The sequence below is a fragment of the Hoplias malabaricus genome, chromosome 1 (genome assembly GCF_029633855.1).
Source record: "Hoplias malabaricus isolate fHopMal1 chromosome 1, fHopMal1.hap1, whole genome shotgun sequence".
Taxonomy (NCBI): domain Eukaryota; kingdom Metazoa; phylum Chordata; class Actinopteri; order Characiformes; family Erythrinidae; genus Hoplias; species Hoplias malabaricus.
Genome location: NC_089800.1, coordinates 77,100,651 through 77,125,378, shown reverse-complemented (window position 1 = coordinate 77,125,378; position 24,728 = coordinate 77,100,651). Strand labels below are relative to the sequence as shown.

The 24,728-nt window shown below is 40.6% G+C and overlaps 1 protein-coding gene across 1 annotated transcript; it reads right to left on the bottom strand.

Moving 5' to 3' along the window:
• Window positions 1-5,160: 5,160 nt before the first annotated feature.
• On the bottom strand, window positions 5,161-24,653 carry rpap1 (RNA polymerase II associated protein 1). Its single transcript, XM_066684072.1, has 25 exons — window positions 24,558-24,653; window positions 24,125-24,319; window positions 23,044-23,192; window positions 22,868-22,960; window positions 22,620-22,758; window positions 22,273-22,428; window positions 21,852-22,070; window positions 18,281-18,396; window positions 18,005-18,103; window positions 17,713-17,814; window positions 17,229-17,396; window positions 15,883-16,062; window positions 15,599-15,733; window positions 15,054-15,224; window positions 14,779-14,936; window positions 14,474-14,644; window positions 14,128-14,323; window positions 13,378-13,487; window positions 11,888-12,083; window positions 11,309-11,455; window positions 10,911-11,053; window positions 9,105-9,873; window positions 8,404-8,580; window positions 6,047-6,103; window positions 5,161-5,940 (listed from the first exon to the last, which is right to left on the bottom strand). The coding sequence occupies exons 2-25, from the start codon at window positions 24,309-24,311 to the stop codon at window positions 5,794-5,796; spliced, it is 4,185 nt and encodes a 1,394-aa protein (XP_066540169.1). The 5' UTR covers window positions 24,312-24,319; window positions 24,558-24,653; the 3' UTR covers window positions 5,161-5,793.
• Window positions 24,654-24,728: the final 75 nt, after the last annotated feature.

The window sequence follows — 24,728 nt, the reverse complement described above, 5'->3', positions numbered from 1 at the left end:
ATTACTTAAGGAGAAAGTGATTTCAAATTGAGGAGACAGCTAACTTTGCATGAAAGTAAACACAGACCCAAAGTGCAGGAAAAATAAACAGCTTAAGACTTTCTGTGGTAATTCAAAGAGTGAATAAAACTTACAGACAAGTTAAACCTTAAATGGTCAAACACAACATTTAAAAGATGTGGAGCTTCTGAATGAACAAAGATATGGACTTAGTTTCACTGTGAGTAAAGAACACAAACAAATAGCTATATAACATAAATCCTCATCAAAATATCACATCTCACTACTCAGAAAAAAAAAGCCATGGCAACAAATGGACACAGGCCTGAGAAATTGTTCTGTAGATGTGCTATTGTCAAGAAAAGCTGCTCAGATTACTTATATTGCAAATGTCAGAACATAATTACAAGCTAAAAAAAAACCTTGCTGCAAGCAGACACGCTTTACTCGAAGACTTGCTTTTGGCCTCTCTTGTTTGTGGTGTCTCAAGTCAACAATGTCTAGAGATCAATGTGGGTATTGTCACAGCCCCAAGACGTCCCCATAGCACCAGGGCCTTCATAATACAATAAGTCACAGTGAATTACTTGTCTGGCTAATGACATTACAACCTGGTGACACCACTTTAGCCCGGTTAAGACAGGCCCTTCCCACTTCTAGTAGTCCTGCTCTTCAAGTACAGGGCTTAGCACTTCCATCTGTTCACAAAAGGAACTGCATGATCCAGAATGGCCAGAATGTTTGTAAATATTTTAGTGCTAATCCTCAAAACAAGCAATAGAATTATTAGCATAACTCATCTGAAGGGAATGCTTTGAGGTTAGGACTGCGCTTGATGTCTCCTAGACACATTCGGAGCAACAAAAAGGCATAATGTCAAAAATTGTGAGAAAGGGACAGACAAGAGTATGAGAAAGAGACGGAGTGTAGATGAAAGACACTCTGGCCCATAAACTCAAGCTGTAAAACAGCATGTAAAAGCTTTTGATGAAGGTCAATCGGGACATTCCTGTCATGCACACGCTCTTGTCACTCTAAACTGTCCAAGCATCTGGTGTTTGCATCTGTAGCAGCCATAGAGAAGCCCACAAGTACCTCCATAGGCGCTAGGCCAACAAAACTGGGGCTTAATCACACACCATTTTTTGCAATCTGTTTTCTGTTAAACACACAAACACACTGGTTAGTATCCCCGGCTTCTTATGACTCATGACATGTGCGCTACAGTAGGTAAATCTTTAGTTTAATAAATAAACCCAACCTCTATATCCAATGGAAGCTTTTTCATAATCAATCACAATAGCTAGAACCTTACTAAACAAAAGGGTGGTCTCTGACTTTTTCATAGCACTGTAAATACACTATGCACAAAACATATAAAGACATTTTCAGCTTCTTTAGGGTGCACACCACAAGTATTAACTTTGTATGCACAAGTTGCATAACCTCCTTAAAATATATGAGCTGAAATGTGACACTCTGAAGTAGCTGCACATGAGTCAGAGGTCATCAATCTCAACTCCAAGCACCTGCTAGAGCCACTAACACAAGACAGTCAAGTCAGTGGAGTGGAATCCAATAGATTTACATCAACATGGAAGGAATATTGTTATTCAGAGCTAAACTAACATCAGTATCTCATCACACTAATATCTTGATGACTCGGTGCCATCAAATAAAATAAATAATAATAATATATATAAACAAACGTTGTACAAAATATAGCTGCAATAACTAGTGGTAAGGTAGGCAGAAGCTATTGGACCAAAAATGGCCAAACTATCTAATTACATCAGGCCATATTGTTCCCACCATCAAAAGTTATTTTTCCTTCATGTTTTGGACAGTTAGTCCCCACAAAGCACTGAATACACACCTAGACAGACACACAAATATAAAACAATATAATTTAAAAGCTAAAGAGTACATTCATGCACACACACCCCTAAAAAATGAGGCAGGAAGGGCTACATAATTGGATCATCTAATGAGCAAAACAAAATACTCCACAATGTAAAGCTCTTGGCTGAATACAAGCCAAGAAATTCTGTTAAAAAAGCAAAATCCATGCATCCTGTTGGAGATAACCACATTATCAAAAGGCATCTAGGAGCACAAGTTCCTGCACGTTGTTTAATCGTGTGATGCAGTTTGGCACCAAGTGGAAAGAAACAGGTTTGCTGATATTATCCGTTTTTACATTAACAGCATTTAAAGGGGCATATTATACCCTTCTACCCAAAAGTGAACACAGTTCTAGGGTCCTAATTATTTGTCTGTGACATGCTTTGGTTAAAAATGATACAAGAATCAAACACCACAGCAGCAACTTCCCTGTGTCTAAACAGCCAATGAGTGATCTGCCTTTGGCAGCTCCAATGTGTTATACTGAAAACAGTTTCAGCTTTTCTCAGGGCACATCTGAACAATCCCTTTATTTTGAGGGTTCAGCATGACGCTGGCTTGTCTGACAGTGAGAAAACAAATTTTCCCAAATCCATCATGTGTTTATTTTCTTAGCACTTGACAGGGTTTCCGCTCAGATTGTTTGCGAGGAGTCAGAAGTGGTGCGGTGGGCCATGGATCTAACTGAAGCTGCACTTTCAATGGTCTGGATTCAAGACATGTGCATATTTAAGTGAATTAATCTGATGAAGCTTAAACCACGGCGTCTGTCCTGCATCAGAACATGTCATCGTGAAATCCGTGTTTCTCTCAAACAGATGGGTGTGGAGTAAAAGGAAATGAGCGATAAATGTGGTGGGATTTGCAGTTCGATGAAACATCAAACAAAGAGGCTCTGGTCACTTTTTCACCTCAGCCTACTGCATGGAAGAGAAAGTGCAAGACACGTAAGAAGAACATACGATAGCCAGATGATGGCCAGTACCATTCGTATTCAGCTGGAAACACAGGAAATCATCCTGCCAAAAAATGTCCAGAAGTAACCCTGCAAGACTTCACTCTGGTTCCCTCTGGGAGTTTAGTGTTACCCAACATTATACAACTTACAATAGATGCAGTGTTCCTAAGAATAATATTAATGGGTTAGAAAAGGCTGAAAAGTGTAACATTCTATTATGCAATGACATATTCAAAGAATCTAAACTGAACAATCCCTGGATTAGGAACACCTACCTTGTATCTACACTCAGTGTCCATTTTATAAGCTCCACAGATCATACAGGAGCACTTTGTAGTTCTACAATCATAGACTGTGGTCCGCCACCTTCTCTGCATGTTTTCTTATCCCAATTTCACTCTGTTCTGGTCAGGGCCACTACATAGCAAGTACGATTTGGGTGGTGGAACATTCACAGCGCTGCAGCGACACTGATATGGTGGTGGTTTGATAGTGTGTGTTGCGCTGGTACAAGTGGATCAGACAGTGCTTCTGCAGTTTTTAAATACTGTGTCCACTCTGTTAGACACACCTACCATGTCGGTCCACCTTGTGGATGTAAAATCAGAGAGTAGCTAATCCGTCACTGCACGGTGTGTGTTGGTCTTTCTCTAGTTTTCATCAGTGGACACAGGACGGTTGGCTGGATATTTTTGCTTGGTGGATGATTCTCAGTCCAGCAGTGACTCTGAGGGCTTCAAATACTCCAGTAGTACTGCTGTGTCTGATCCACCCGTAACAGCACAACACACTTTAACACAACAGCACCACGTCATTGTCACTACAGCGCTGAGTACGATCCACCACCCACATCAAAACTGCTCTGAGGGTAAAATTGAGATTATTTATGCAGAAAAACAGGTGGAGTACAATCTGCAATTGTAGAACTAAAAAGTGCCCCTGTGTGTTCAGTGGAGCTGATAAAATGAACAATGTATGTAAATACAAGGTGGGTGTTCATAATCCAGTGATCTTTCATTGTATAAACATCCCCATAGTGTTGGTAACACTACAAAGCTGTGTAATGGTAAAAACAACGGAGCAGGTAGGTCTCTCCAGGTCAGGGAGTCACATGGCCTGGGGCCCTCTACTGCACAATCAGAAGCTTGTTGCTTTAAGGAGAAATCAGTAGCAGATGGGTGCACTTGAGTGCAGCCTGTGCTGTTGTTCAGCACAAAATTGTCAGTTTGTGCGAAATCAAAGTCTCGATCAATTCCGCAGGCTTTCTCCCCACCTTACCACGCACAGTAGTTTATCTTGACTTCTATCTGGACTCCACCAGACAAGTCTAGAAAATCAATTTCACAGCAGTATGTTGCAAGCAGCATTTGACTTCTATTAGGCTTGTGATAGTCCTGCTGTAAGTGGACTCATAATTAGTTTTAGAAAGTGAATCAAGCGTTTGACGGCCAATTAAGCCCGTTACTAAAACGTCACCCGCAAATCAGTTTGGAGAGTTAAACAAAAACAAATTAAATACTGAAGAATCCCTATGGTCCAGGGGTTAGATAGGAACTCTGTGCCCCCTACCTGTGAGACAATGTATAACAGATGTCAGCTGAGCAATGTGACTAGCATTAGCGCTGCACACAGGAGAACATATTGTCCTCTCTTTAGCATGATTTTCTTGTCCTTCTGTTAAACGCTCTTCCAAACAAGTCAATGCAGTTGGGAAGAGGCCCAACCACTGGGGCACCAAGCCAAAAAACAGATTATGTCCTGGAACCACTGTATTGTCCAAATACAAATTCATGGGCTACTGAGGGTAGAAGAGGTGGAAATCATTATGAAGCATCACTCACTCAGCTTGTTCTTCCTCAGTTGCTGATAAACAGGAACACATGGAACGATGGTTTAGGGGTAGATGCACCCGAGGCCAAAACATGATGATAAAGTGAGGGAGAAACTGAGAAGGCTGTTTACTACTAAAGTTTCTGTGAGGAGATTTTAGAGAGCAAAAAGCTGGCCTGAACACTCTGAACAGTTGGAAAAAATAGCTGGAGAACATATTTACAAGTCTCCGAGGTATGAATACAAACCCTAATGGTATAAAGAACCACATTTAAAATGGCTACATGCGTTGTCTGTTTTTTGAACGGTTTATTATAAAAAAATAAATTAAAAAATACTATTCTCTCATCTTAAATCTCTTAATCTCTAATGTTTGTGAACAAAAACAGTGTCAACGATGTTGTGGGCTAACATGATATGGTCGGCATTACTTGATTGTGTTTTTCTAGATACACGCAGAGATAAACTGAAAAAAAAAACAATAAAAAAAATGTGGGCAATTTAATTTTATTTTTGCTGTTGCAAACGTTCACCATGGGGCAGCAACGGAGTAAAACCTTTATAGTGTCCATTTCCCTTAGAGCCGAGTTTGAATAGTAGTGGTGAAAGGGAGGCATGCCGTCCGTGCTTCTCCAACTCAGTCTGGGATTAGCAGAATAAAAAACAGCAAACTTTCAATTCCAAGCTTTATCAGCACCATCTGTCTGTCCCATGCTGATTGTCATCTCTTGGCTCGTCTTCGGCAAATCTGCCTCACCACTGTCTTTTTCCTGTGATCTTCTTCTGTCCACAACTGACTGTGAACTGTATTATCTGTGATAGCGAGCCACTCTGAATTTGGTTTCGCGAAGGGTACTTCTGCACTGAATGCCTGACAGGGACCATTGGTTCTCTTCTATTTGTTGAAAATCCAAAGAAGTATGAGGAAATTTTATTTCTCATAATTCTGAAGGTATGCGATGTAAATAACCACAAATCTAAGACTCTGTAAAAAATCATTTAGCTTCTGTGAGTGCTAGTTTATTATAATGTCTCAAAGGCTGTTATTCTCCAGTTACAGAATGTAGAAGAGCTTCCAGCGTGCCTGAGATTGTCCGAATTCACTTATCTCCATTGTTGTGATCCTCGGTTCCTACAACGTTGTGGAGCCTGAGGGCCCGAATGGACGGCAGCTGTTCATAAGTGCTGAAGCCCAGCTGACTGTGCTGCTGGGGCAAGCAGTAGAGCAGCAGGTGGCTCCTTAACACCTGGAGTGGCAGAAAAAAAAAGCATGTTAGACGCAGAGAGAGAGAGAGAGAAAGAGAGAGAAATGCACACACAGACCTTAACAAGCAAATCACAGCAGGGTAGTACCTCATCTGTCAAGTAGAATGTCTTTTTCAGCAGGCTCCGGCGTGTAGCTTCCACCTCCTGCAGGCAGGAACAGAACATGAGAAGACCAATGACCCTTCCTGCCATAACTCAAAGGACACTAAAAACGGCAAAAGGTGAACAGAGGTAATCCATCAAGCTCACCTTTAAAGCCGACGTCAAACAAAACCACTCAATTCATCATGATGTCCTACACGTGTGTATCACATACCTCCGTCTGGACTGTAATTTACAATAAGCTCCAAGTGCTTGAAGACTACTCAAATTCCCTGCAGAAAACTATTACATATAACTGATCCCATCACCTCGCTTCAGGCTGTCAGACGAGCCATTCGTCTCATTCAGGACTGGCTGATTTTTGTCTGTGCATGTTCAAAAGCTTCTCTGTCATTTTCACCTGGACTTGCTTTCTGACAACTTGTTCATTCATTGGTGACAGAATAAGGTCCCCATTTGGAGCAGTGGGAGATATGACTAGTCTTTATAAAAAGGGACACATGAGCACACATGGCTCTATTCCAGTTTAGAAAAATGGAGCTCCCTCATGAAGCTGCTTGTATAGGGAAACATTCAGATTTGGGCACAGCATTCTTCCCATTTTAAGCCAATATTGCTCAAACTGTAACTTACATTAGTTCATAACTGTGCAGTGGCACTTGGGGGAAAAATAACAACATTGCAATATTCAAAAACAGGAACTCCCCTAGACCATCGATTTGCAAGTAGGGAAACAGAAGTAAATACAGTCATTTGGAATGGAATCAAGGAGGTCATTCAACTCCACTCCATAAAGTATGCTTTGAATATTTAAAGAAACACAAGGTAAGATTAGATATTTTTTGCTTCTGGTTATCTCCATAGAGCTGCAGAGTGTAATTCAATTTTACAGTACTGTCCTAAAATCAAGGAATTTCTTGGTGTATTCCTTCCCTCCTCCAAAAGTACATAGTGTAGTTTCTGCAGTGCTGAGCCCACAGTGGCAGCGAGAGAGGCTCTATTCTCATATTATACGTCAGTGAAGAACCACATTGATTTTAAAGCTGATATATTAAGGTAAAACTTCTACCTCTTGTTCCTTTAAGTTTAACCTGATGCTTTCATGTGACTCGTTCTGTGCATTCTAATACAGTTTTAACTGGGGGGGGGGGGGGCAAAATATGTAAAGGAGCTTCATGACTAGCCTCTTCTTGTACTGTAAAGGTAAAATTCGGGCTCGGTGAGACTACTGTATTTATAACAGTACAACATCCACATCGACCTTTTTAATTTGAGGAGGATTTGTCATTCATTCATTATCTGTAACCCTTATCCAATTCAGAGTCGCGGTGGGTCTGAAGCCAACCCAGAATCACTGGGCGCAAGGTGGGAACACACCCTGGAGGGGACGCCAGTCCTTCACAAGGTGACACACACACTCACATATTCACACCTATGGACACTTGAGTCGCCAATCCACCTACCAACGTGTGTTTTTTGACTGTGGGAAGAAACTGGAGCACCCGGAGGAAACCCACGCAGACACAGGGAGAACACACCACACTCCACAGACAGTCACCCGGAGCGGGAATCGAACCCACAGCCACCAGGTCCCTGGAGCTGTGTGACTGAGACACTACCTGCTGCACCACCGTGCCGCCCCAATATCAGAATCATTAGAATCAGAATTTAGTCTTCAGACACATCCTCCTCTATTTCACTGTCATGACCAATGATGACTTCCAGAGCCTCCTGGACTGTCATCCTTTTGCTTCAGCTGCTCATTTTGTAATATATGTAGACACTTTCTATGTAGATATACGCTTAAAACTCGACACATGAAACCTCCAAATGTAAATGAGCTACATTAGGGCTGGACGATATGTCCACAGTTTATATCACGATATATTACTTCATTTTGGTCGATACGATATCATTTAGATATCGATATGAACAGTAAAAAAAAAAAAAAAGCCAATGCCACAGAAAAACTCCAAAGAACAAAAAAAACATGACATAACCTAAACTTCTTGGCTTTATCACTATAATATCACTGAACTGACAGCAGCAGCCTTTAAAGACCGTCTGTCTGTGAAAGATGCTATAAATGATGTATATTGAAATATTGAAAATGTGTTTAAGAGTCATACCATTGCTACTAAAATATATTTTATATTGCGGTATGTACATATAGTGATACTGATTGTGTGTCCAACCCTAAGCTACTTACCGATTATCCTCAAAATGGCTCACTTTCCATTCCAAATTCATACCAGCATACTTAATGCTTACCAGCTGGTGTTGTTTGGATGGAATGAAAATCTGTATCAGATAAAACTAGGCAATCTGCTCTTATCACATACCTGTGGTACTTCATCTTGTGAGAATATAAAGGCGTTGAGGTGGGCCACAGCTACCACATACAGCACAGGACACCAGTTCCTCCTCAGAGCTCCAGTCACCAGTGCACGGAAATAGAGCCTCAGCAGAGGCACAGAATCCTCCGCTGGGGAGGTAAAATTCTCCAGAGGAATTGGCAGCTGAGAAAAGAGCAAGCATCATCCTTAATCAGATAAAGTATCTCATTTTATTTTGAAACAGGTTCTGTAGGTCCTGCTTGAACATGATAGGGAGGCTTTTTAAAGGCATTATTTTATTGTTGGTGTTATTTAAGAACTGTAATAAAGCACTGTAGGGGGTTAGAGTCTTTCTGAGCGGTTCATTATTGCTTAAATGTTTGAATAAGGCAAGCAACAAATCATGTTAACTGAACCCATTGTGAGGCTAATGCGTATCCTGGAAAGTTCATTCATTTATGGAGCAAATATAGCAACATTAGTTTTGATTAAAAAATAAATATCTGTATTAGATGTCTGTATATCTGATATATATGGTTATAAGTAAATATGGTTAATTAATTTTTTATTTTTCATAATCCAAAAATGAACAAATAAATCAATAAACAAATAAACAGACAGAAATGATTAAAAATAGGTTGTATAATAATACAGTGATAATTTAAGCGAGAAAATAAAAAGGCAGATTTGTCTTCATGTTTCCTCACCTGCTCTAGTGAGACCCCCAGAGAGCGCAGTATTCCCACATGCTCGCCGAATACAGCCAGCCTCATGGTGGCACTGTAGCGTCTTTGCAGCGGCAGCAGAATGAAGCAGCCGAAGAGCATGTCTCCGAATGACACTGCTTCATACTGGGTCAGCAGGGCTGAGTATAAGTCATGGAATGAGGCCAGTCCAGGAGGTGGTGTGCCCAGGTCCAGGGCCAACAGCCTTTTGGGCTGGGTCAGTGCTCTGAACAGTGCCCAGGTCAGATCCTGAACAGGCCTCTCAAGAAAGAGATCACTGGAGCAGAGGAACACGCAGGCCAGGCGAGCGAGCTTAGCCACAGGGGGCACAGGCTTCAATGCTTGCTCTCTCCAGCTCTCCAGAAGCAGTAGCCACTGCAAGCAGTGTGTGGCTGACTGCAAAGAGCCAACCGGGAGTGAGTCCACCTGAAGCCCGCCGCCCTCAGAGGCTCCTGACCGTTCATACAGGCTGATCAGGGGCAGGAAGGGCCAATCAGAGGGCAATGAAGGACCAGAGAGCTCAGGAAGAAGCTGAGAGGAAAGCCAGGTGTTACGGCCAGTGTGTCGATCCCTGGAGGACTGCACAGCGGGCTCAAAGTGGGCAAGGTGGGTGAGATAACAGCCCCGGATGGAGGGTAGGTGACTGAGGGCGTCACGGAGGAGAGGACCAAGACCAGATGCAGAAGTGGTCTTTTCCTGAAGCTCCAATTCTTCCAGCGCAGCTGCCTCAATTCCACCGCTAGCAGCCTCCCTGCAACAAACAGAGGGAGAATAGGCATTTATACAGTGAATCCTAATCCTTACTTAGTTTATTTTACCAGATATTTTAAGCAATTATCAACAGCTATATTAATATGATAGATACATTTACATCATGCATGTTTCTATGTTTTTTTAATAGATTTGATAAGGAAATAGCAATATTCAAAGAATATGGTTATTTCTTTGCACTGAAATTTAGCAGAAAACTTACCAGAACTAATATTGAAGACAATTTTTTTCTGTATTTACATTGAATTGGAAGTTGTTTGCACAGACAGAAGTCAGTGGAAACATAGCTAATTACATCTGTGAATGAAAAAATATTCTTAATCTTCAATCGAAGATTTTATTCCAAGTAACTTCAGAGCAATTCTATCAGTCCATTCGTCATGGAATTTTCACACGATGTGAAGGACTGTTACTGTGTTTGAATAATGTCGTGAAATTTAAAGCAACAATATGTAATATTTTTACCTTACAATTACAGCTTTAAAATTCTGCGATATGAAGAAAAGAGCCTCTGTCATTGCTATCCTGGGCTCAGCACTGCAGAAACAGCACTATGTAACTTTTGGAGGGTAGGAAACCACATCGCCTCCTCATAGATTGCAGCACAGTGTTGTATTACACTGGGGGAGACCCCGGGAGCAAAAATACCCAAATCATACCTAGTGTCCCTTTAAATCCACAATAATGGAGATTCATGGTTTTCTTTGGGCAGCGATGATATTAAATCACTAGGTCAGTCACTCACTATTAGGAAATGCACTATTATTGACCAAATTCTATTTTGATTTGCTTATATACCTCATAAAACACACGTGGGTAAACAGACACCTTTGCAGGCTAGCACTGGAAATGAATGATAGGGGAGCATAAGGAAAGGTGAGGCCTATTTTGCACCCTGTATCAAACTCAGTGTCCCAATAATGGGGTCAACACTAGGTTGACTGCACCACATGGAAACAATGTGACAAAACACAGAATTCACAATCAATCAGACACTAAAATTTGAATTAAACTCACGGAAAGAGCTCATGACTGAAGATCATACTAGACATGAGCTCATGTGCCAGATATTCACTTCCAGGCAGCAGCCAGGACACCAGAACCAAAGCCACTTGATGGAACAGGGAAGCATGTTTGGCCACGTCTTGGTCAACAGGAACCTACATCCATTTCAACAACAAGAGGTAATTAAAAAGTAATCTGTTATGCCAAACCAGACCAAAGTTTACTACTTATGCACTTCTACTGTTTGCACTAAACTAGTCAAAAGGGCATGTATTTACCATAAAGCTATCACACAGAAACACACATTTTAACAAATATTTTTTATTTTAAATACATTTAGAATTAGGGGTGTTCAGAAATGCTAAATGTGCCCTCTGGAGTGGATAGTTTGTACATGGTTCATTCTTTACCAGTCTATGTGCCAGTCTCAGGAGCAGATACAGCAGGTGGTGTTCATGGCGTAGTATCCAGGCACTGGAGTGAGATACAGAAGGCATTGCTCCAACGCAGGACTGCATGTATGCCAGTAACGAGTCAGAGAGGAGGCAGCAGCTGAACTAGAGAGAGGAAGATAACGTCCCAAATGAGAGAATACTACTCAAACTGTCTTTAGCCACTAGATGGCAGTAGAAGACTACATCACTAAACCAGGTTCAATCAAACGTTCTGCTCAACCTGACTGACTTTAACCTCCAGAGCATCATTTGTGTAATTATTGACCCATGACTTGAATCTAACAAGTTTTACCTCCAGTGTGAATTGCCGTTAATTTTGACAAACCCAGAGCTCACTCAGAAATAACTGTGCTGTCCCATTGGACCTTACAGCAATGTATTAATGTAATTTATTTAATGTTGTGATGTGTACATCTGAGCTATGATGTTTCTGTGCAGGCTGCCTGAGGTAAAATTAAACATGCTATTTCAGCAAATAGTGCTAGACTCAAAACTGACACGCCTGTGTTGTGACAACAGTCAAGTAAAACATACTTTCTTGATTAAGCCTCTGTGGATTGTGGTGATGGTGTCCAGCAGGTAGAAGAGAGCAGTGTAGAGAGGGAGAGGAGACACAGGTCCAACAAGGCTAGGATTCAACTTAAGCCTGAAGCAACACAAGCCTGGCAGGCTGGGGATGACCTCCAAACCAGGAGCTCTCAGCACTGTTGTACAGATAACAGAGCTGGACCTATAGGAGTAATATAACTGTTAAAGTTTAGTCCTGGTTTGGTTTGAGTTCATGCTGACACTTTTACAATCAATTAAAGTAAGTTCAAATAAAAGTGACATATGAATTATTTTTCTGTCCTCTGTGCATTGTTTGTTTTTAATCGCACTCTGTTCCCTCGCAGGGTGACTATTCTTACATCTTGGGACATCTTGTCCTGTGTTCGGTTCGTTTCAATGACCGTGGTTCGTGTTGCATTCATACTCGAAACGAACCGCACCAGAGTTTGTTTAGAAACGGACAGAGACCCACCTGCTAATTTAAACAGAAGTCATTCATTGGGGGGGGGGGGTGATGAGGTCACGCCCCTCACTGCCGTTGTATTGCTTAGCTGAACCTATGTGTGCTTTTAAGTCTCCTTTACACCTTCATTTGCTACACAAAACCTGGGAATTTCTTTTTTAATTCATCCGAGAACTTACATTTACCTTTCGGCATAGCTGCTCGAGATGAGGGTAGGTACATGAGCTTTGCCTGACGTAAACAAGGACTACTGACGTGCAGATTGACCAATTAAATGTTTACAGAGAAGGTTATCGACCAATAACGGTAGCTCTACAGTCAGACCGTCCAATCAGAAGATTTTAGGCTACTTCACCACGCCCCCTTCTCACTCAAGCAAACCAATCGGAGTAGGGGAGGGCGGGACTCGTTTGTAAGCTCTGTAAAACTCTAGAAAAACAAAATCCCGGACGTTTGTGAAATTCCGCCCGGACATATTTTCAAGTCTAAAAATGAGGACAATCCGGGTAAAAGAGGCCGTCTGGTCACACTTCATACTTATTGTATGGACGACACTAACAGAGCACAAACACCAGGGTTCATTTTAATCAAACTAAAGCTGACAAGTCTGAACACACCCTAAAAACACACTAAAGATATTATACTCAGAACCCTTCTAAACAGTCCTAATAATAAAACCAAATTCAGACCGTATTTTGAGGTGGTCTAAGGAGTACTGTTCATTTAAGTTTCACTTTGTGGTCTTGACTGATTTGTGCATTGTGAAAACAAAATGGCCTCCATCTTCACTGCATTTCTTTATATGGTCAAATAAATTCTAGGCTAAAACACACTGCACCATATAAACTAAATCGCCACAACATTTTGGCCAAAGAGGAGTCAGTTTGCTTCAAAACATATTGATTTGAGATACAGGGCTGTTATTTGTGCAAGAAAACTATCAAAGAGTGAAGGAAAAAAGGTACACCATGGTAACTCACTCTTCCTCGAGATACAGAAGAGGCCAACTGACCTGAGATCCTCTGCCATGTTGCGTATGGCCTGATGGGAAATGAGTGGAAGGAGCACCTCTGAGGTTAAGGACTCCAGCTCCTGTAAACACTGAACAGGCTGGAAAGTGTTCTGCCAAAACACAAAATGAGAGACAATGTTTCCAACCTTACAATATATTTCTGAGGAGTACATCAGAATATAACATTTTCAGCTAATTTTAATTCATTAAATAAGCCATTGTAATGTGCACAAATTATACTATAAGATTTTCAGCATATTCAAGGACATTTGTAAAGCTGAGAGTGGTATAATTATTTTGTAAGAAACAGATTATTAAGAATAATGTATTATCTACTGGAAGCTCAGTTTCAACTTTGACGGGGAAATATTATATAAAAAATGTTTTTCAGTGCATTAGCACATTAATTTGGTTATTTAGAGTGACTACAAACACAAAAAATTTAAATTCTGAAATCATGGGATAAAATGAGCCGATCTGACTTTGTGCTGTTTCAACATAGAGTGCTTTAAATGTGGTCCTCCTCTTTGTCTGAGTGTTGCCAATCACAGTGCTGAACGAGTTTATGTGAGCAAAACAAAATGAGTATGAAGAAACGAGAACATAATAATTATGGCAAAAATGAGAATGGAGGAAGAAAGAGAACTGAGTGAAAACGGCTAAAAAAAACGCTTCTTTACCAAAATAAAAAGGGCTTGAATGGAATAGCATTTCAGAATTTCCTAAGTACTGTTTCATTAGAGCACTCACCTGTACACTGAGCTGTGAGTAAAACGCCCCCATGTAGATCAGGTAGGATGGCAGCAAGCTCAAGGTGCTTGTCCTTTGATCTGGGTCATCCAGTGCTCTTACGCAGCCTTTCAGTAAACCAATCATAATGGCCTGCAAGCCGGTCACATGACTCCATGTCACTGGTGGAGGAGGAAGACTCTCTGTGCCCTGGGAGCTGTCACAAACAACTTACAATCTAACAGTTCACAACACTGGACGATACAGTATTTCTCTGGGTCCTAATGTATGCAGAGATCATACAACAGTCACCATCTCTTCATTCTCTGCTTAGGCCTATGTGGTGAAATTCAAATATAAAACTCACTTGAGCAGAGCGCTCTGCAATTCCTGGTGGCAGCCAGCTGTGTGTGTGACCTGAGTAAGCAGCACAAGCAGAGCTTTCATTTGGTGGAGCTTCAACATCAGGAGAGACTCAGATGGAGCACTGGGCCTGTGTGTAGCCTGCAATGCCTTCACCAGCGTGGGATAAAGATCTCTACAGAAAACAAAAGTGTGCATAGAAAGAGAGAGAGAGAAAAAGACAGAAATGGCCATTTTCAGATAGTCCTGACTGCCAGATTACGTATGTTTTAAGCGAGACTTATTCTCATAGTAAAAGACCATTCTTACATGTACAGGTTGCAGGCCTGGCTGTAGCTGGCAGCCACTGCCCAGAGCCTGAGTGCCTCCGTACTGCAGCAGATGGCTTCTCTCTGGTCCAACAGCAGCTCAGAAGGCTCTGCTGCCAAAAACCGAGACAGACGCTCTCTCCCACCTAAAGAGTTCAGCTGAGATATAAATCAAAATCTAGTCAGAATTAAGCAATCTGCAGCATGAGTAAGCAATGTATATAATAACATCAGGATCCATATAATGAGGTGTCCATCAGGATTCTCATTACTCACTATTCTAGCACAGGCGTGCCTTCCAGCACTCGCCAAAACTCGTAGAAGCTTCATCGCAGTGGAAACTGGAAACCCATATAAAGAAGGTGGGGCTGAAGAAGTGGAGGGAGCCCAGGAGCAGGGCAGGAATTCCAACATTATAGTTTCCATCAGTCGAGGGCAATCAAGTATCTAGAAAAGCAGACGGTGTAAATAGTGTGAATAATTGTATAAACAAAATCCACTTTTGTTGTCCAAAGAGGAATATAAACAATAGACAGTTATCAATTTTTAAACATAACAGTATGTAGAGATATTCAAACATTTTCCTGAGGAGGGCACCATTGCCTGTTTTTATAGCACCGATCATACATTAGCTGATGAACTATGATGATTAAGTCCTTAATGGGTTCACAAATAAGAGTGCAATGTCTTTTTTTATTTGTCAACCACAGCTAATGCTTGTGAGATGAATAATTAAAAACAGATGGATAATTCAGTAAATCTCTAAGTGGAGATAACTGAATCAAGCGCCAGAAAACTTTAACAATTCAGTTAAGACTCACCTGTGTGGCTGCAGAGGCTGAGTGACGAGCAATTCTAAACAAAACCTCCAGAATATTAAGAACAACATGAGGGGCTGGCCGCACAACCTCCAGAATGTACCGCAGCCTCTGCAGAAGCTGCATCTTCAGCAATCCCTAGGAACAAGAAAAAACATAAAATGATTCACACCAGCATAGTACTGTTTACTAAATTGACCAATATAATAAAGACATTTTTGTAGCACTTCACAGTAAACATCAAGTAAATGCAAAAAAAATATACTTGGCTTTATGCTTTTCCTCACCTTGATAACATCTACTCCAGCAACATCATGATCTGTTTTTCTCTGCTCTTTCTCTTTAGCTGTTTCTTTCATGAACTCATCCAGACCTGCATCGTCCTCATCTTCCTCCTCCTGAGTGGAAGGCAGCAGAGGAAAGGTTGCCATCCCAAGGAGCCAGGGGAACATATTGTCCATAATCTCCTAAAAAGGATAACCGCAAATGAATCTGGAGACACCTGAAATGTAAACCTATATTTTCTATAATAATACATGTCATAATAATCTAATAATAAAGATAGAGGATGGCTATATAAAAATAGACATCCATAAGTGTGACATGGTTTCGTTCATGTTACTTCATAGACAGTTCGTAATGGTAAGTGTCCATCTGGGAGATTATGCTGATTTGAGTTTTTGTCAGTGTCCTCATGATTATCAATCGCTCATTCTTTGTGGAGAATTGTAACACTGCTAAACACGAGTGAGTGAGTGAATGAGTGAGTGAGTTACAAGTAGGTCTGTCGCAATAGCCATTTTTTGTGGTCAGTACATTGTTCCAGAGATCATTTTGATAAACAATAATATTTTAATTGGGCGGCACGGTGGCGCAGCAGGTTGTGCCGCAGTCACACAGCTCCAGGGACCTGGAGGTTGTGGGTTAAATTCCCACTCCGGGTGACTGCCTGTGAGGAGTTGGTGTGTTCTCCTCGTGTCTGCGTGGGTTTCCTCCGGGTGCTCCGGTTTCCTCCCACAGTCCAAAAACACATGTTGGTAGGTGGATTGGTGACTCAAAAGTGTCCATGTGTGAGTGAATGTGTGTGTGTGTGTTGCCCTGTGAAGGACTGGTGCCCCCTCCAGGGTGTATTCCCGCCTTGCGCCCAATGTTTCCAGGTAGGTTCTGGACACACCGTGACCCTGAACTGGATAAGCGGTTACAGATAATGAATAAATGAATGAATGAATAATATTTTAATTATAAAACCACTGTTATAATAACAAAAACAAAAGCATAATAATGCAATTACACCCCTTTAAAGAGCAATTAACCTTTAGCAAAAACTTAGTTATTATGAATTTTCAGACACTGGAATATAACAAATGTTTTAACACCGTACATAAATAAAACACGAATAAATTAAAACCACTGTTTTTAAACAAATCGATATAACACCTCAAGAACAGAGAGACAAGAGAAAACCAGAAAACAGAACAGCATGACTGGCGAAAATATTGGTGAATATCAGCACAAACAGTATAATAAGTTGATAATATAATTATTGTGACAGGCCTAGTTACAAGTTACATCTAGGGGATTCTTTCTGTCTGAATTACAGGTTCTCTTTTCTGTCACTATTTTTGGGTCTCACCTCATCATCAGGAGACACTAGCAGTGCTCGCAAAGCGTTTACAGCAGCTGACATCACGCCTTCCACATTATCATCCAGAGAGAATCTCAGTAGGAAGAGGAGACCAGCATCCAGCAAGGGCGCCAACACACTGCCTTTCAGAGAAGAGGAGTATTCCCCAGAACTAGCCTAGATTAACAGAATTTGTAAACACTGACATGAGAGGGTGGTGTGGGGAGAAGTGTAATTAAACCCAATAAGTTTTTACCATTAAAAGTTTAATGAGTGAATGTAGTCATTCAGCAAATGTGAATATTTTCCTGATCACTGTATAGGACAGCCACTATCACTTTTGCTTGCATCCAGTGCTTGCTTTCTCAGATGAAGCATTACGACACTGATTTTAACCCCTGCACATTCTGCCCTTGTTTTCCCCTGATGGTTAATTGCAGCAGAAGTGGAAGCAATTTAACTGAAGTCAACAGAACCAACTATATTGATTCACCTTTGACAGGATGTGAGCCAAAGTGTTGAGGGCCAGGCTCCGCTGCTGGGTCAGCTGACTACGAGAGAGGAGGAAAAGCTCCTGCAAAGAGTAGCCTGCCAGCTGTAACAAAAGAGAGAGCCAAGGACAGAAAAAGGAGAAAGGAATTGAGAGAGACAGGTGTAGTGAGTACATCCAACCAAAATCCACTCTCAAAAACAACAAAGAAGGACACCCTTCTTCAAAACATGAAAGAAGAAATGAGTGGATGAGTTCCCCGAGGGATGAGTCCCAATCATTTTAAGCAACAGACCTCTGGCTCATCTCCATGGTGGTGCAGGCCAAGATGAGTGGGCAGATCTTCCGAGGGGGGGATAACGGTACCAGAAAAGTCAAAACGGGCCTGCATAGCCTGTTAAGTCAATACACACAAACACAAAATATAAGCCTTTTAAGTGTGTGTTATTGGAAACCTATGGTGCCATACTCCAGTCTTTCTTTATGCTGAAGATCACAGCTTGAATTGAAATCTATCGAAAGGTGGGAACTTGATGTACGTACTCCAAAGACCAGCTGAATTAATTCTTACCTTTTTGGTGCTCTTCCTCCTCGGAGCAGGCAAATCTCTCATCCATTCCAGTTTCTCTGGCTCCAACTTGTCCATGTGAAGCCACTCCTTCTGTGGCTTGATTGGTAGGTCCTTCTCTGCAAAAACAAAATAATCACATTATGTCCAATCAGAAAGTCACTGGAAGCAAATGAAATTATATTATCAAATAATGATTTAATTGAAGTATCTATAATAATAATAATAATAATAATAATAATAATAATAATAAAACAAAAACACACATACCATTGAAAAACAGGAGCAAAACTAAATACTTGTAAACAAATAAAACCTTTTACTGACAAAGGGGCAAAAAAACAAGGCAGATAATGCAAATCCTTAAAATAAAAATGTCATAAACGTTGAGTAGACTCATATTGGATTCCCAGAGCCTACTCAGAGTTCTGTATTTAACACAGAACAAATCATTCTGGATATTAGTTTAAAATTTAAGTGCTAAAGAACTACAAAAGAACTACAAGACAGATTATCTTGATCAGCTTCATACATTTCCAACCCGATGATCATTTTTTTGACTTCCCCTAGCTCCTTGAGATGATTAGGGGCTTGCTCTGGCTCGCTTGTTCTAATCAGCCTAATTGAAATCGATGATTCTGCCCTGACGTGGTGTGCAAGTCTTGCAGCTCAGCTGGACACTCTCTGCCAAATGGACAATAGTGCATATGTGCAGTTAGCTTACTCTTACAAGCGATGAAAAAAAGAAAAAAAGAAAAGGATCTGGAGAGCAGCCAAGTGCAATAGAGCTGAGACAGTGCTGTGGTTTTAGAGGATTTTGCTGCTAATGCTCTATGTAGCTGCAGGAGCAAAGCTCAGTGTGCTCATCCATTTCTGGGTTTACAATGATATGCAGTGAAATTCACTAATAATATTTCACTAAAAATATTTCAAACTGAGGATGAAATGATGTCAATGCAGTATCAAAACATCAGATAAATCTGAAATGAAGTTACAAACATGCCATTCTGTCTTTTCTGATTATGTCCAATTTCCTGTCTATTGGGCATCTAGGTCAGGGCTGGACAATATTTTAATATCAATATATATCGCAATATAAAATTTTTCAATAACAATTACAGTGGAACCTCTACTAACGAACTTTCCAAGATACGAACCGGGCATTTGAATAGTTTTTGCTTCCACCAACGGCCCACAACTCTAGAAACAAACCCGAGCCTCCGCCGAGCCAGCGGCTGGAAATGGCCACTGACCCCAATAGGCGAGTCTCCCAGCGCCCAGACTTGAGTGAGCTTTTAAGATTAGCTAATTGTAGTTTTAGCAATTTAGCATTAGTGTAAATAGCAGACATCGAAATCTGTGCTAAGTTAAACCATATCTATGCTTCGTCTCCCCACATTCACCGCCTACTCTCCGTTATTCCACCCACCCCCCACCTCCCGTCATACAGCCAGTGCCTGTGTTACTCCTCCAGCCAGTCGGTAGCTATGTGTAACCACTTAAAACTTTTTTTATTTCTTTTTTATTACTGTTACCACTGTATTTCTTTTTTTTTTTACTAATTTGAGAGTGTTGTAAACATATATCAGTGCAAAAAGGTGACTTTCGGGGTGGAGGCTGGAACGCATTAATTGCTTTTCCATTATTTTAAATGGGAAAAATTGACTAGAGAAACAAACTTTTCTACTTACGAACCGGGTCACTGAACGGATCAAGTTCGTAGGTAGAGGTTCCACTGTATATGCTTTTTATACATGCTTTCAAAATTTCAACATACATTGTTTACAGCATCTGTCACTGACTGAGGTTCATTACAGGGCGCTGCCATCAGTTAAAGTTAGTTTAAAAATATTAATACTGACATAGCCATGAGGTTGTTGTTGCTTGATGGTAATGTCACGTTGCTTTCAGTTCTTGGCAGGGTTTCTGTGTCTTCTTTATGTTTCATATCGATATCAGAATTATATCATATTGACAGAAATAAAGAAATATATCGTTATATACATTTTGGCTATAATTTGTCCAAATATTGATGCAAATAAATCTGTAAATATCGATGAAACCCAATAAATACAGAAAAAACCCAAGGTAATTTTCCTTTCCTTTCCTTTCTTTTCCTTTCCTGTCCTTTCATTTTTCTCATAGCTTCAATGCAAAACTAAAATTTTTACTCAGCTTTAATGAATAAACATCACTGTACATAAATCTGAAGTGGTGCTCCAGAAGGGTAAAATTTCTACAGTTTTCTTCTGATTTCAAATGGATTTAACTGACCCTTATTCATCAAAGTTGCGTAAAAATGAGCCCAGGTTTGACCATGCTGACTGAAATGTAAACTCTCACTGTGTGATTCATGGAAGTTTTGTATTAACATGGAAACAAGCAGAAAAAAAATCACCTCCAGTTCATGAAATCAAGTACAGTCCACTGGTCTCAGTTAATATGTAATTTACACAAAGCCTGCACTAAATAATACAGAGGTCAGTAACGAGCCAGGGAAAACATGTAATACACAAGCTTGTGAATCATTGACTGTGGTCGTAGGTGGAGTTTGAGGTTGAGCACAGAGAGCTCCCCCCCGCTGCTTAAACTTTATTCATTTATTATCACACTATTACACTCAAATATCAATGCACACAAATTTGATGAAACAGTGTCTACCTGTATTTTAGAATTTGTATCAACTGTTCTTTTAAATTAGACACAAGGTTTCTCTTTTTTGCCATATCTTCGACCTTGTACTGATATGACTCTAAACTTGGATGTCTCTCCAACAGTGCAACAAGCCAAGATTAAATGCCAAAGCATCATCTTGTGTCAAGAATGTTTATGACTTCCTGTTGTGTTGTTGGCTAAATCTACAGTATTGTCAGATCCACTTGTTTGAAATTAATTCCAATAAAGGCATCTATATACTGCATTAACCTTGCCTTACACTGCATTTTATTTCAAGATCTGTACAGTGAAACCTTGCCTTATGAGTGAATCAGCTTACGAATGTTTTGCTTTATGATGCGAACCGAGACCTGAGTTACGAGTGAGCGAGCTTACACCACTCGCCACTAGGTAGCCCCAGCAAGCGTTCAGTTCACTTGGTTCATCTTGCTGTGCAAGCATGTCTGTCATATGGCTGTTTTTGTAACATTGTAGCATGAAATGTGTAGTGAGTAAGTTAAGTTATGTGTTAGAGCACAAAAAATAAACCTCCACCAATCCCCTCCACCTCTGCCAGCATCTTCGTCTGATCTTCAAGGTAAACACACTTAATAGAACCAATTTATTTCTTTATATTCTCTTTTATTATGTTGTCTTTTATACATTATTTTTTATTTTGTATGCTATTTTATAATCATTATATCAGTTGCATAAAAAGGTCTGAAAATGGAAATAATATCATTTAACTGTGACAACATATAAAAATACAGCTATTGTGATAGACCTATATAAATATACTTCATGCAAATATTCACCCACCTCAAAGATCTACCACATTTTAATTTAATTTAATTCATGTCTAACATTCTGTCACATTTCAGCGGTGAGATAAATTCAAAGGGAAAGAATCAGTTCTCACCAGTGACTGGAGGCTGAGCTACATTTTCCGGCTCTTCCTCTTCATCCACATCCATTGTAACCTCCCGAGAGTCCAGTTCTGGCTCTGTGCAGTGACGGTCTGGAGGTTTATCTTCAGTGCCAGGCTGGTGAGTACAGGTCTCACTCTGGAGAGTAGAGTGTACTGATGCCTGGGTTTTCTTAGCCTTATGCGATCTCACAAATTCCACCAGTCCTGGATCTGAAATTACAGGGGATACTGAAGATATTCCTGTCAACCCTCTTACTGGTTATGTTGCGCTAATTTGTTTCTAATTTACTATAAAGAGGAGTGCAGCATTTAAATTAAACATTGATTGAAAACACTTTATTTTTCTTTAAATTTATGGTTGAAAAAGGAAAAAGTGAGGATCTCTGAATTAGGAATATACTTTATATATTACCTAGCTGGGCCAACAGCTTCTGCTGTTCCTCCAGAATCTCACTCTGTGACATGTTCTGCAGCCTGACCTGGTTTTCCTGGTGAATCTTGAGAGTTTCCACAGCACTCTCTGGACCTAGACCCTGGCCCGACAACAGTAAGGGGCCATCCACAGACCCTGTGATGAAAGAGGAAAAACCCACACACACAATGGATTATAACTCAGACGTTAAGAAGTCAATCTAAGATTGTAATGATGCGATTTTCTTCGTGATTTAAACCCAATGTAATCAAAGCCTAAAAGTTAGGGTTGTTACTGTAATCTCACTATTTAGAGCATATAAACATTAATAATAATAAAGCAATTACCTGGGCCAGCAAAACTGGATCCAGAAGCCCCAGACATGATGATCTTTGGCTGATTCTTTAAATCTCCACCTCCAATCTTAGCGTTCTGTGCAGCGATCTGTTGTGCAAAAATACTTTTTCTGCCTCCAGTTGCTGTTACCTGTCCAGGACAATTCCAGAACTTCAATACATTTCAACTTAACAGGAAAAGGTTCTTGTATGTGATTAAAAAAAAAAACAGTTCATATGTAAAATGCATTAACTCTCACCTGCTTCTCTGCTGTGGATCTATGTAGGACTTTGGGGAAAGCTGTGCTTGTGAAAGCGGGGAATGACACTGGTACTGTACTTGTGTCTCTTTCCTACAGAGAGATGACAAGGTGCTTAATAGAGCAAAACATGAATCATTAGTAAATGACAGCAGATAACAATCAAGTCAGCTCACCACAATCCGGGAGAGGACAGCACTGATATGCGAGTCATGTCTGTCCAGCAGCTCTTCTGGGTCTTCATCCTCAAATCGCACTCGCTCCTTTTTGAAACGGGATTTCTTAGGAGGTGCAGGGGTCAGACTGGGGAGCTCGTCAGGAAGATCTGTACAATACAAAAGCAATCTATCAGCCAAAATTGAACTACAGAATGGATGTAGATAATCATAATTACAGACAAAGATATTGAATGAGAATATCTGAGGGTTTTTTTAATACAACACACTATAATTATATGTAGACTATAAAATTGAGGAAATCGATGCAAAGGTAAAACTGTATTCAAAAGATGAAAACCTCTGGTCTGTTAAATTATTTTTTTTTATTATTATTCTCAAATAAATAATTAATTCGTCTATAACCATTTATCCAGTTCAGGGTCACGGTGGGTTTGGAGCCTATCCGGAATCACTCAGAACAAAGTAAGAACACACCCTGGAGGGGGCCCCAGTCCATTACAGGGCGACACACACTCACTCACACACTCATATGTTTGGGGGCGACACTCCCTATTGTGTCACTGTGCTGCCCCTATTCTCAGATCAGATTCATTTAACTAGAGAAGTCCTACAGAGGACAATTGGCTTCAATCTCGCTGGGTGCATAGGATGGTCCCCTTTCTCCCTTCACATCAAGCAAACTGCTAGCAAGCAAGGGAGAATGTTAGTTGGCAAATCAGATTTGTGTTTTCAAGTGATGTTGTGTTAGCATCAGTGTTTGCCTTCATTTAGCCTCCTGATTGGAGGATTCCTAGAAAGTTATTTAGTAACTGGTGACTAGTTTCAAAAAGCTACTTCTTACTGAATAGGATTTGCCTATTTGTATAAAATATCTATTTTATCTATTAGGCTGAAAAGCTTCCACAAGAAGATCATCCAGTTAATGCCATGCCAGACCAGCAGTTTATCAGCTCTCACTTTTTTATGGCTAAATATTCCAACTTACAATGTTCTTAGACAGCATTAATGTGAGGTATTACCAATCCAGCGCACATGATTTCTTTTGATGCTTATCCACTTTGGCAGACAGTGTTCTCACCTGGTATAGTGACCACATCCTTCTGGCTCTGCTGAGTGTCCTCACTGTCCCCATCAGGTTTGTCTCCTCTGCGTTTGTCAGGCCTTTTTACCACACTGACCGCTGCTTGAGCTCCAGATGACAGAAACCTATCCTGTTCTTGGAGAAGATCAGACTCGGAGTCTGTGGACTTGGGGCGCCGCAACATCCCCAAACCTGATGGAGAGAGAGAGAGAGAAAGAAAGAGAGGGGAAGAACAAGGAAGAGAGAGGTGAAGACAGAGAGTAAACAATTCCGCCAACGATATTTTAAAGGTTAAAACTAAAAAGTCAAGCACACAGAGCCAGAGGAGTTACAATTATGTTACAGTCCAGTGGCACAGGTGAAAGAAAAGATAAAATGCTTGGGACCATACAACATGGCTAAAATATGGTCATTAGAGCCAATACTTTACCTTCTCAGTTTAAAGGTATTTTATGTCCTCTAGACCTTTACTTCTAAACAAAACCTGCAGAATTCGGGCAGCTCTGAGACTCGCACAGGCTACGATTTACATGCGAGCATCGGCGCCGCCATGCTGTCAAACTTCAAAATAAAAGTCTTACCTTATTTCTCTAAATCCAAA